Source organism: Pangasianodon hypophthalmus, chromosome 19 (assembly GCF_027358585.1).
Source record: "Pangasianodon hypophthalmus isolate fPanHyp1 chromosome 19, fPanHyp1.pri, whole genome shotgun sequence".
In the NCBI taxonomy this organism is placed as follows: domain Eukaryota; kingdom Metazoa; phylum Chordata; class Actinopteri; order Siluriformes; family Pangasiidae; genus Pangasianodon; species Pangasianodon hypophthalmus.
The window spans coordinates 13,698,412-13,711,339 of record NC_069728.1 but is presented as its reverse complement, the minus strand read 5'-3'; the positions used below and the strand labels follow the sequence as shown (position 1 = coordinate 13,711,339).

The following is a 12,928-nucleotide window of genomic DNA, read 5'->3' as shown; positions in this document are numbered from 1 at the left end:
AATGGTACATACCGCTGACGCCGGACTGTAGCGGCAACCGCACGAAGGCAGAATCCCAAACAGCTAGCTACTTCCTATATATGTGCACTGCGTAGGGTATAGAAAAGAACTATGTAGTGCACTATGTAGTGCACTATATGTCTGTTAGGGAGCAATTTAGGATTCAGCCACAAAATGGCTGAAGCACAGAAAAGTGTGAGCCGTGTGGCTCCAAAAATGTGAATAAACAATGATGTTGTTCCAGTTTCTAAACATTTGTCAGGATTTACTTTTATGCGAAATCACTACGTTAAATTTAGCACGCTGTCTGGTATGCTACTATCAATGGATATTGTGTAATAGTTATGCTTCAGTTCAGTTAGCTAGTTTGCTAGCTTTGTTAGCTACGCTGGAGTTGATTTCAAAGTGGTTAGTTGTTATGCTAGTAAACAAAATGAAGTGGTCAATTCGGTCAGTTTTTAAACAAAATATCCAGGTTTGAGAGTCACGCTTTTAAGGTTTTGACGGTTTGAACCAGTTGTTAAAATTTTTGTTTATCTCTTTTGTGAAATTTGGTTCCATATGACAAAGCAAACTGAACTTTTGGGCACATACTCTTACACTGTATCCTTTTCTTTCTTTCTTTTAAAACATATATATATATATATATATATATATATATATATATATATATATATATATATATATATATATATATAATTTTGTTTTATTTATTAAGTATTACTTTTAGCATACTTCTAACTCTGTGCTGTAATAGGTGAATTTCCCCTCTGGGGTGAATCTATCTATCTATCTATCTATCTATCTATCTATTGTAACTGACTAGAGAGCACTAGTGTTCCTGTGTATAGACTTGACTGAGTTGCATGCTGAAAGTCATCACTTCTGTGCCATGGTAGTTATTTTTGATGATATTTTTGAGATAGTGATAAGGTGCTTGGTGTACAAGAAAGGGTTAATCATTTAATCACTAAACAGAGGTGGTGAGATAAGTGTGCCAAGTATGTCCTGTGATTTCTCCCCTCCTCGGTTCAGGTGTGAGAGATCTCAGTGTCGAGGATGACGTCCATCATCAAGTTGACGGCTGTATCCGGGGTGCAGGAGGAGTCTGCTCTCTGCTACCTGTTACAGGTGGACGAGTTCCGCTTCCTGCTGGACTGTGGCTGGGACGAGAGCTTCTCCATGGACATCATAGATGCTATGAAAAGGTACTTAAGGAAAACTCCACTGTGAAACATGTTAAGTATGTTTATTTTGAAATTATGTGGCACACAATGCCGTCTAACAGCTCCAGAATCCCAGGTTTGATCTTGAGCTCGGGCTACTGTCTTTGCGGAGTCCCCGTGTCTGTGTGGGTTTCCTCTGGGTTCTCTGGTTTCCTCCCACCTCCCAAAAACATGCCAGTAGGTGAATTGGCTATGCTAAACGGCTCTAGGTTTGAGTGAGTGTGTTAAAGCATGTGTTCACGCATGGTGCCCTGTGATGGCCTGGAGTTGATTCAGGGTTTATTCCCATGTATTCCTTGGATAAGCTCCGGATCCATCGTGTCCCTGACAGGGATAAAGCAGTTACTGCAGATGACTGAATATATTCTGCTATTGGTGATGTGTTTAGCAATTCTGGTGCTAATTTGTTGTATGGTGCTGAATTTCCATTATTCATTTAACAGGCAAAAACCAAAGGAATACCAGTCAGGTTTCGCTGTTGGCCCCTAAAAACAGCTTCTTTTCTCACTCACCATTTTCCTTGGACTCAAAGTTCCAGAATGCAGTGCAGCTACACGACACACTGTGTTGTGGCAGAGACTCGGCTCAGCTGTGTAGTTAGTGATCAAGAAGATATTGAGCACAATGATGCTGATGGTGGTATAAGCATGAAAGTTGAACCTTTGGAACCAGAGTGTACAGATGAGAAGGTGAGAGAGCTGGACAGACTAAAGATCTAAAGTGCTGTTGCATTAGCTCTGAACAGCTAATGCTGTATTCGACTTACCTTGGAAGTGGGAAGTCTGAACTTGGAATTATATAATTTTTGAACTCTGTGGGTTCGAGTGTCAAAGTGGGAGGGAAAAAAAACATGGATGCCTCCATGAAACCATATGTTTTACTACAACAAGCTAGCCAACTAACATTATTAATCATGAGTTTATGATGTATTTATTTTCCCAAAACAGCAAACTGTATGGTCAGTGTTATAAATTTAACAACCTAATATGTCTCTGTTGGTCAGAGACATTGATCTAAAGTAAACTCATTTAAAGTAGTGAAGAGAGATTTTAGTTACTGTTGACGTGATGTTATATGCTGAACCCATGAACAAGGAGGCCTTACAGACTTTCAGAGTAGGAATTACAAGTTGAGGGGGTGCTTTCTTTGGTTTTTGGATTGTAGACTGGAACTTCAGAGTTATGATCTTTAGTTGAGCGCAGCATAAATCTCCACTGGTGCCACTATCAGTATGTAGTCAAACGGCATTGTGGGTAATGTAGGAAACTGTTAAGCAAAGTATAAATAGTTCAACATGAATGAATGAAAGACGTTTTCCAAGGGGAACACGGTCTTTTTTGCCCTGTGTTTATTTTACTCTGGTTGTATGGCCTGTGTTTATTTTACTCTGGTTTCAGGTATGTCCATCAGGTTGATGCGGTGCTTCTGTCCCACCCAGATCCACTTCATCTCGGCGCTTTGCCTTATGCTGTTGGCAAACTCGGTCTCAACTGTGCCATCTATGCCACCATCCCTGTGTATAAGATGGGTCAGATGTTCATGTATGACCTCTATCAGGTATGAACGTGGAGTCACGTTTGAGCAGGAAAAAACTTTAAAATCTAAATAAAATATAAAAACTCATTAAAATATTGCTATGATGAATAAACAATCTAATGAAAACACACAGAGTGTATTGTTCCTGATGTTACGTCTGTTTCTCACAGTCTCGTCACAACACAGAGAACTTCACCTTGTTCACGTTGGATGATGTGGACTCAGCTTTCGACAAGATCCTGCAGCTGAAATACTCACAGATCGTGAATCTGAAAGGTAAATAGCAAGGGCCTTTGGCAAAGGGCATGTGCACTTCTGTGCTCATACTATTTATATCAAGGCATGTATTAGAATAGGGCTAGCTAACATCAAAATACACTGGAACAAGCAACACCATCAAAAATGTGTACAGTATGGTGCTCTTTACCCCTTTTAACTATAATGAAGAAAATTCAGCTCACTACAGATTTATGTTACTAACATAAATCCACACATTAAACTCATTATTTAAATGTGTTTAATAATTTATTAGATTTAAAATTCTCAAATCTCATATTGGTTTTGTTTGCAATCCTACTTATTTGGGTTATTCAATTCAAGTGACCAATGAAACTGGCTAATAACTATAGTAAATCAGTAGTAACTTGGATAATAGTGGGTTGTAATTTCCAAGAGCATAATATTATTTATGTATTTATTTTTAAATCGCTAACTGTCTATGCTTCATGGACCCACTTTGAGAACCATGCCTCGCAATCCACTAACAGAGATGGTGGATGAAGACTGATCTGTATATAAAACAACCTGGCAGGCAGCAGGACAAACTATCTGTTTATTCTACAAATCTATAGTGTACATTGCTGATGGAACTGGAACGGAAAGTGTCCCTACTGTCAGAATGGAAATTGCTACATAGCCCAGTGTCTGTAGTTGAATGGGAAACAAACTACATGTTTCTCAGTCAGAAGACATGAGAAGAAGCAGTATGATTAGTTTACACCTCTTCTGTTTTTTTTTCTCACAGGTAAAGGACATGGTTTGTCCATCACTCCTCTCCCTGCGGGACACATGCTTGGTGGGACCATTTGGAAAATCGTAAAGGATGGAGAAGAGGAGATTATTTATGCGGTGGATTTCAACCACAAGAGAGAAATGTAAGTACATGTCCCAAAAGATTTTTATTTAATTTTTTTTTTTTTAAATACATAGTATTATAGAGTGTCAGATTATGAAATGAACCGGTTTATGCTTGATCTTGCAGTCATCTGAACGGTTGTTCCCTTGAGGCGATCAATCGTCCCTCCCTGCTTATCACTGACTCCTTCAATGCCACTTACGTTCAGCCTCGCAGGAAACAGCGTGATGAGCAGCTCCTGAGTGAGTCCTCACACCCTCTCAGCATGCTAAGTTAAAAATGACTATCCAAATGAATGTAGCTACAACATTTGTAGGTGTTTGGAATAAATAGGCTATTCAGTGTTTATAATATACAGAGATCTGTATTTTTTATATATGTATGTATATATGTATAGAAATAAAGAGTCTATAGAATAGAAAATTATTTCTCCAGTGACACAACATCCCTAAGTGTTTTATTTCTCTTATACTTCTTGTATTTGCCAACGCTAACAAATTTTATTTGTTAGCGTTGGCAAATATAACCTATAAACAGTTAAGATGAAGAAACACTGCTTATCATGTTACACAGAAACTGGAAAACACAAGCGCCTCTGTCCTGAAGACTTCCCCGGAAAACTTTTTGACCATTAAAATGCAGTGTCATTCGAGACTCCTTCCATAAATGTTAAATTAACCTTTCCTTACAGAAAGCTTCACCATATCAAAGATTAGACACCTTTGTTACATGACCTTACGTTATTTTTCTTTATCCATTTATTATTAGCATTACACTATATGGCGTGTCCCTGTGAGTATGTTCCTGCTACTGAAATGATAATGTACATTATTTAATGGACATTATTAAAAAAAAAACAAAAAAAAAACTTTGATTTGAGTTAGTCAGCACTACTGTCAGAGCTGCTGTTTTAGAAAATTAATTAATACCTTCTACCCAATCATATTCAAGAATGAAACAGTGCTGTGGTATAAAAATATTTAAATATATACTCGTAAACAGGATGTCATTTCCAGTTTGTGTTTAATGCAGCTCCTCTCAGGAAGTCTGCTGTATTTTTTTGCTCAGCACCACACTCTTATGTTCTCGCCCTTCCAGCGAACATCATGGAAACGCTGCGTAATGATGGCAATGTGCTGATCGCAGTGGATACTGCAGGCCGTGTGCTGGAGCTTGCTCAGCTGCTGGATCAGATCTGGAGGACAAAGGACGCAGGACTGGGCGTCTACTCTCTCGCCTTGCTCAACAATGTCAGCTATAATGTGGTGGAGTTCTCCAAGTCTCAGGTAATCAAGGACAGGGGTGTTAGAACTATCCCTGGGTAGTAGCTAAGGGGTGTGACTTCCACAAGACAGTATGCATTGGTAAGAAAATCTGAATCTTAATACTTTAAGATCACCATAACAGATTTCCACCATATTTATGTTGTTGTTCCGATTGTTATATAATTGTGTGCAGCAGTTATGCGTAGCGATCAGACTTTCACTTGGAAAATTTACCACTGCAATTAAAACAAATTCTATTTTAATGAGTCGTCCAGTGCAGAAGCTCATCGTGAATGCACAGGGTCAAATGGGGAAAATGGGATTCAGAAGTGTTGGTGAATTACACCTGTCCCGTGTTTTCTTTTTTCCCTAGGTGGAGTGGATGAGTGACAAGCTGATGCGATGTTTCGAAGACAAGCGCAACAACCCGTTCCAGTTCCGCCACCTGTCTTTGTGCCATAGTTTAGCAGATTTGGCACGAGTGCCAAGTCCCAAAGTGGTGCTGTGCAGCCAGCCTGATCTGGAGTCTGGGTTCTCACGTGAGCTTTTCATTCAGTGGTGCCAGGACTCCAAAAACTCCATCATCCTGACGTATCGCACCACGCCGGGCACACTGGCACGCTACCTTATAGACCATCCTGGAGAGAAGATGATAGATTTAGAGGTACACTTTCTACAGATAAACAGTAATACAATTACCATATTTAATAGACAGTAAGTTGCCTTACAGTGTTAATACACATCATCTAAAGCCGCAGGTGTCATTAATGTAGAAGTTCCACCACCTGCATCCTCCCTTCCCCCCCATAATGGCATTTTAGCAGCCACTACATGTGTAGTTTAGTTTAGTGTTTGTCCCGTTAATGTTGCAGTAGTCTCAGCCTCAGATGTTCTGCCCAGAGCGTCTGATGTCTTTTATACACTTTTCTGGCCCAGGCTTCAGAATCCTGATTGGCTCATCGCTCTTCTGAATACTGGTTTTCAAAGGGAATATGTATTTTTGGGCACAATGAGCTTTTCAGATGAGGAACTGCCTTTTCAGACAACAGTTGTGTACCATCTTAAGTGAGATTACCCTAGTTACCTTAACAAATGGGCAAAGTACCATAAGTACTGCAGTGGCACACTTTCTGTAACAATTATATGCCAGTTAGGATTCACTTATTATCTGACAGCACCTGCTAGAAGGCAAAATCACATCTAATAGACCCCTAAATCCAGCACCCTACAATCTAGACACATATGAAATTGAAATGATTTTTGGCTGCTTAATGTTGTCTCTTCAGTAGGTTTGAATGCAACAGGCTGTTGATTGGTTCATTTATTCCCTTTTTTGTTCTGGCACCAGATAAGAAAAAGGATCAAACTGGAAGGCAAGGAGCTGGAGGAGTATCTGGAGAAGGAGAAAATAAAGAAAGAAACTGCTAAAAAACTGGAACAAGCGAAAGAGTGAGTCAGCCAGCTATGAATCAGATTATTAACGGGTTATTAGGTTGCATGCAAATGGAGCTCTGAGGTAGTATCAGTTAATTACCAAGTTAGATCGTAAAACCGTAGGGTAAAGCGCTTTCTAACTGCTCAGGGTGGACGTGGACTCGAGTGATGAGAGTGATATGGACGATGATCTGGAGCAGCCTGCTGCAGTGAAGACCAAACATCACGATCTGATGATGAAAGGTGAAGGAGGGCGCAAGGGAGGCTTCTTCAAACAGGCCAAGAAGTCATACCCTATGTTCCCCACTCATGAGGAGAGGATTAAGTGGGATGAGTACGGAGAGATCATTAGGTCAGTTGTCTCATTTTTATGTAATTCCTGTTTTGTAGATTGAGATATTTTTTTGCTTTTCTGCGTCTGCTGAATAACACATTTCATTGCTGTGTTCGGTATGTGATTCCTTCCAGACCTGAGGAGTTCCTGGTTCCTGAGCTGCAGGCCACAGAGGAGGAGAAGAGCAAGCTGGAGTCAGGCCTGGCTAACGGAGACGAGCCGATGGAGCAGGACCTTTCTGACGTCCCCACTAAGTGCATATCCATCAAAGAGACCCTAGAAATCAGGTTAGTACCCCTCTGCCTGCCTCTCTAATACAGAATGCAGTTTTCAGAAAAACAGCATGACTCTGGTAGTGTTACAGAACGTCAGTACAAGAAAGTCAGTTCAAAACATACTTCTGTTACAGAGGTCCCAACGTAGCCCCCCATCTCTTTAGCCTTCATTGTCATTTTAAGTGACAACCATCATAATTTTCTATTTCATGTTCTACCTCAGGGGTTTCAATCTCATTATCGGTAACGGGCCACATTACACTTACACCAGTGTCAAGTGAGCTGGACCAAAAAATCAGTTTAGTGACCAATAACACATCAACAACTTTTCTTAAATGTGTTCATTTATCAGCATTTGCCTGAAAGGTGCATTCTGAATGCACATGCAGATGAACTGATAACAATTTATTACCCCCAAAAAATCCAAATTATGGTTTTACTTAATTGGGATTATATGTCCTGAAACTACAAGAATTAGCCCGTAATAGTGAAGTTGGGAGGATCAATATAGATTGTAAAATTAAAATAATTTTTGGAAAGACACATTCTTACAGTGACACATTTTTAGTTTTTTTTTTTTTTTTTTTTTTTTTTGCTCTATTTTAGTCCCTTTAGCCTGCATTGTCATTTTAAGTGACCACCATCATCATTTTCTATTTGAGGTTGTACCTCAAGGGTGTCAAACTCATTGCCTGCTTAATGTTTGTCTCTGCAATAGGTTTGAATGCAACAGGCTGTTGATTCTTTCATTAAGTGCAGACATAATCATATTTTTCCTCATGAGTGCCAGTTGCCAGTTTTTGAGAATTCCCCCAGGTCCCCTTCTAAGAGTAGTTGAAATAATAATGGAGATGAAATGTATTGCTGAGTTTATTAGTGATGCTTTATAACCATTGTTCTTATATGAGGATATCCTCTCCTGGGATTCATATACTTGAATATTTTCTCTGTCAAGCTTTCAAGCTGTCACAGTTTCAAACTACTGAATTGTGGATATCCTGATAACTGGAGCTTGTCAAGGGTTCTTTTGCACATATAATAGAAAGCTGTGTTTTGTTTATTTTTCATAATCACAGCTTGAGATGTCTTTAGAAGACTGGCAATATTTTAGCAACGTTTCACACGCAGCTTTGTAACATCACAGTTATTCACACATTTTCCTGATGAGGCTGTAAGATCTCTTTAAATAGTCATTTCATTGAGATGTTCATGCTTCCATCCCCAGAGCTCGAGTCACTTACATAGACTACGAGGGCCGTTCAGATGGAGATTCCATTAAGAAAATTATAAACCAGATGAAGCCCCGGCAGCTGGTTATTGTTCACGGACCTCCAGAAGCTAGTCAGGACCTGGCTGAGTCCTGCAAGGCCTTCAGCGGTAAAGATATCAAAGTTTATACACCCAAACTGCAGGAGACTGTGGACGCCACCAGCGAAACACACATCTACCAGGTAATCCGAAGTTAATACGTGAATAAACCAGGATTGAGAATTTAGTTATAGATTTATTTATCAAGTATATTTTGATTTTAAATAAAGAACATGTGTGAATTTTAATTATCTATAATAAATGTTTACATTCATGGCTGCTTTAATAGGAACACTTGTATACCAGTTTATTTATGTGATTATCCAGTCAGCTAATCATGTGGCAACAGTGCAATGCATAAAATTATACAAGGAAAAAAATGTGATTGGTATGTGTAGGGTTGAACACTCTTGATTCTCTCCAATTGTGTTGTTGTGTGTAGTTCTCCTTGAGTAGCCTAACAGATTAGGGTCTTGTACAGAATGATCTGTCTATTGGTTTGTTTTGCTGAACATTTGGTACAGTCCAGAGTTTGGAACATTTTTATATTTCAAATTATATCCCTAGGCCCTCATGGGAGTCCAGTTTCTGACTGTTGTTTGCTTTTTTTGTGTAGGTGAGGCTGAAGGACTCTTTAGTCAGCTCTCTACAGTTCTGCAAGGCCAGAGACACAGAGCTGGCTTGGATCGATGGTGTGCTGGACATGCGCGTGGTGAAGGTGGACACAGGCGTGCTGCCGGAGGATGGAGACACCAGGGACGACACAGAGGACGGAGAGATCACCATGGATGTGACCCCCGACCTCATGACTGAGCCGAGCACTGTAGCAACACAGCGGGCAATGAAGACACTGTTCGGAGAGGACGAGAAGGAGATCTCAGAGGAGAGTGATGTCATTCCTACATTAGAGCCGCTGCCCCCCACTGAGGTGAGTGAAGCGAGCATGCAATGTGATACACCGTATGATAGTCTGAGGACCAGTGAAGGAGCAGAGGTTGTGAACATTCAGGTAGACTCAGTGATAATGAAATGATGAGTGATTAATATCACTGAGCTCTGAGGCCTTCATCTGAAAGATTGTTACAGGGCCAGACCCAAAATTTGTGAAATTTTTTTCACTAGTTCAGAAGCTGCTTCCTTGATCAGAGGCCATGTTTAACACTGTGTTCCTATGTAATACAAGACACAGGATGGATTTATGCATTACATTGTGTGTATGTGTGCACATGTATTCTCAGGCTCCAGGTCACCAGGCTGTGTTCATCAATGAGCCAAGGCTCTCAGACTTTAAGCAGGTTCTGCTGCGTGAGGGGATCCAGGCCGAGTTTGTGGGCGGAGTGCTCGTCTGTAACAACATGGTGGCTGTGCGCAGGGTAAGACTCCTCCTCCTACCCTTCTTCCTTCCTCAGTGTAAGTGCTCATATGCTGGGTTTCTTTCATCAGTTTGTTGGTACACTTATTGGAAACAACGGACTGGTTTTATGTGATTATTATTTCATGTTCTCTGTATATTTAATATTTGTTCACCTGCCCCCTGTTGTGGTGGTCGTCACCCATAAATCGTTTAAAATTCGTCTTACATTGCATATAACTTACGTAAGTGCCCTCATTTACACACTTCCCCATCCTCCTCTAATAACATCTAAAAAGTAAAAGGAGGACACATAGATGTTTCCATTTACGAAAAAGAACCTGCTGAGCTCTGTCTTAACCACTTAACTTTTGCACTCTTATTTTGATTTTTATCTCATCTCCTTGTCTTGCTTTCTTTCATTCTCATTCTCTGTCTTATTTATTCTCTCATTAACTGTGTTTGTATCTGTTTCATTTACTGGATTTTTGTCTGTTTGCTTACACTCTCTGTTGCTCTTTCCTGCTATCTTGTTCCCTCTCTTTTGTCTTCTTGTGTTGTCTTGTTCTCTCATTGCCAATTTTTTATTTGTTGTCTCTGTTCTATTCTATTTTCTGTTAATTCTGTCTTACTGTCTGTCTCTCTTTCTTTCTCTCTCACACACAGACGGAAGCAGGCCGGATCGGGCTGGAGGGCTGCATGTGCGAGGATTACTACAGGATTCGGGAGCTGCTGTATCAGCAGTATGCCGTGGTGTAGTGCCGCTCCTCAGCTCTAATCTGCTCTACTGGGACCTACATGTCCTAATTCCTTATTTTTGTAGTTTCTGTGTTTATTTCTTGTTTACCTGCGCTGTGTGGCAGATGCTGTCCCTGAGTCACTCTCAGTATGAGCATGCTCACTAAGACATTGCAGGTTCCGAGATTTGTCCTGAACTCGGAACATGGTGTTGAAAGCATTGAGAAAACAATTGATTATGGAGGATTTATTTGTATTGTTTTTTTTTTTTTATCTTTTTTTGTCTAATGATAAAAAAAATTTGTTTTTCTGAAATGAAAAAAAGTTTTATGTCACATTTATTCTCTCTACAGAAGCAGATGAGATGTTAGGGGTGTGTGGATGTGTTGATTTTGCTCTCAGTTTGTATCCAAACACCAGATGGAGCCATTTTCTCAATGTCACGATTTGACCATAGATCAGTGTGTATTTTACAAACCTCAGACGTTCCCACTAGCACTAAACTGCATAAAAAAACACACCACATGAGATCAGAACACACCACAGACTTACATGACACAGTCACATAGTCAATATGCGTTTTAAATATACTGTTCACTCTTTCAGATAATTAATTGTTTAATGAACACCTAATGTCTTTCTGCAATGTCTGTCACCACCAGTGACCATCCTGCTTCTTTAAAACAGGTGTCCACAGGAGTCAGTGAGGGCACCCTGTATGCGTTTGCAACAAAAAAAATCCAGTGGACGTCTAGTGGACTGTGGGTGTATTATTTTTATTATTTTTTTTGACCCAAATGGAAGCCGAACGTGGAAGATGATTCAAAGGGCCAGAACCAAACTGTCAGTGACTGAAACTAATGTTTGTGACTGTCAGTTTTTAAAACTTGCAACAGATAGACCTTTCAGTTAAATTCAGAGTACTCGGTTGAAAACTAAAGTAAGCTCAGAAAGAACACAGTAATTATGTGGACTTTCATCCTGTACATTCACCACCCAATTTAACAGGAACATTTTTACACCTGCTCATTCATGCAATTAGCAGTGCAAAAAAATCCAGTGAGCGGCATGTTAAACTTTAAACCGTGGGCTAAAACAGCAGAAGACCACATCAAATTCTAGCCAGGACCAGGAACCTGAGTGTACACTGGGCACATGTTCACCAACACGGGACAGATGATTTTCCAATATTCAACTATTCAGTTTTGGTACCGTAGTCTTTCTGTCAGTTCGAATCAGTCTCCTCTCACCTTTATTGTCAACAAGACGTTTTCCATCCACTGAACTATGGCTCACTGAATGTTTTTGTTGTTCAGACCATCCTTTGTCAATTCTAGAGACTGCTAAGTGTAAAATACTCATGAGATCAGCAGTTTCTGAAAAACTCAAACCAGCCTGTCTGGCACCAACAAACATAACGTGGTCAAAGTCACTGAGATCATATTTTTCCCCATTCTGATGTTCGATGTAAACATTAACTGAACCTGTTGAGCTGCATCTGCATGATTAAATGCATTTAGTTAATTTGCTAGCTAGCTCACCTTTTCTAAATGTCAAAATTAACAGCTTTGTTTTCTTTCAAATAAATTCTAGATACAACTAATATCAACCTGGTTTTAGAAAAATCCTTTGATTCTCAGGAGAGACTTAAAATAAAACAGTAGTGCAGACCTATGCCAGACTAATTTAGATCAAAGGTATATGTAATGTCTTCCTACTGAAAAATAAATTTGTACACAGACAACTAAAAAGTGAAGCACTTGGTTGGACAGTACCAGCAATATAAGAAAAACAGGAAACAGTGCTATGGTCCTCCAGGATGACGGTTCAGTGTTACTGGTCAGAAGTGCGTTTACAACCCATAGTTATTGATTGTGTGTAGTTTGTGGTCACAGTGGACTTAGAGGGAATACTACCTGTGAACAGTTTTAAGCATTTACTTCCTTGTATATGTGTTAACTGAAAACCATTATTTGTACCCAAGGGAGCAGTTTGAAAAATTGGCCATAATCAACAACACTGGAAAAGACATAAAAAATAATGTCACACATTTAGAGCAGCAGTGACGTGAACCCATAGCGGCTTCTGATCAGCCAATGAGAGCCAAGTACACCAGGCAGCATATATTTCTTACAGCGCAGAACTAAACTAAATCCATTGCTATCATCTCTAGGAAATTCTGTCTCTTATTTTTTTTTCTTGCTCTATTTCACTGTCATTCTCATAGTTCCTAGCAGGTAGTGTTATACGAAGCATCAAATGTCTATACAGTCCCCTCTGAAAGTATTGAACAGCAAGACCAATTCTTTTGTTTTGATTGAATATG

At 39.8% G+C, this 12,928-nt stretch overlaps 1 protein-coding gene across 1 annotated transcript; it reads left to right on the top strand.

Annotated features, from left to right (window-relative positions):
* The first annotated feature begins 153 nt into the window (after window positions 1-153).
* cpsf2 (cleavage and polyadenylation specific factor 2) lies at window positions 154-12,201 on the top strand. The gene is made up of 15 exons (XM_026923696.3): window positions 154-310; window positions 1,036-1,208; window positions 2,624-2,783; window positions 2,933-3,038; window positions 3,787-3,916; window positions 4,024-4,139; window positions 4,996-5,183; window positions 5,536-5,826; window positions 6,511-6,611; window positions 6,745-6,948; window positions 7,065-7,217; window positions 8,431-8,656; window positions 9,130-9,441; window positions 9,752-9,886; window positions 10,531-12,201. Exons 2-15 carry the CDS (start codon window positions 1,060-1,062, stop codon window positions 10,621-10,623), a joined length of 2,364 nt encoding a protein of 787 aa, XP_026779497.1. The 5' UTR covers window positions 154-310; window positions 1,036-1,059; the 3' UTR covers window positions 10,624-12,201.
* Window positions 12,202-12,928: the final 727 nt, after the last annotated feature.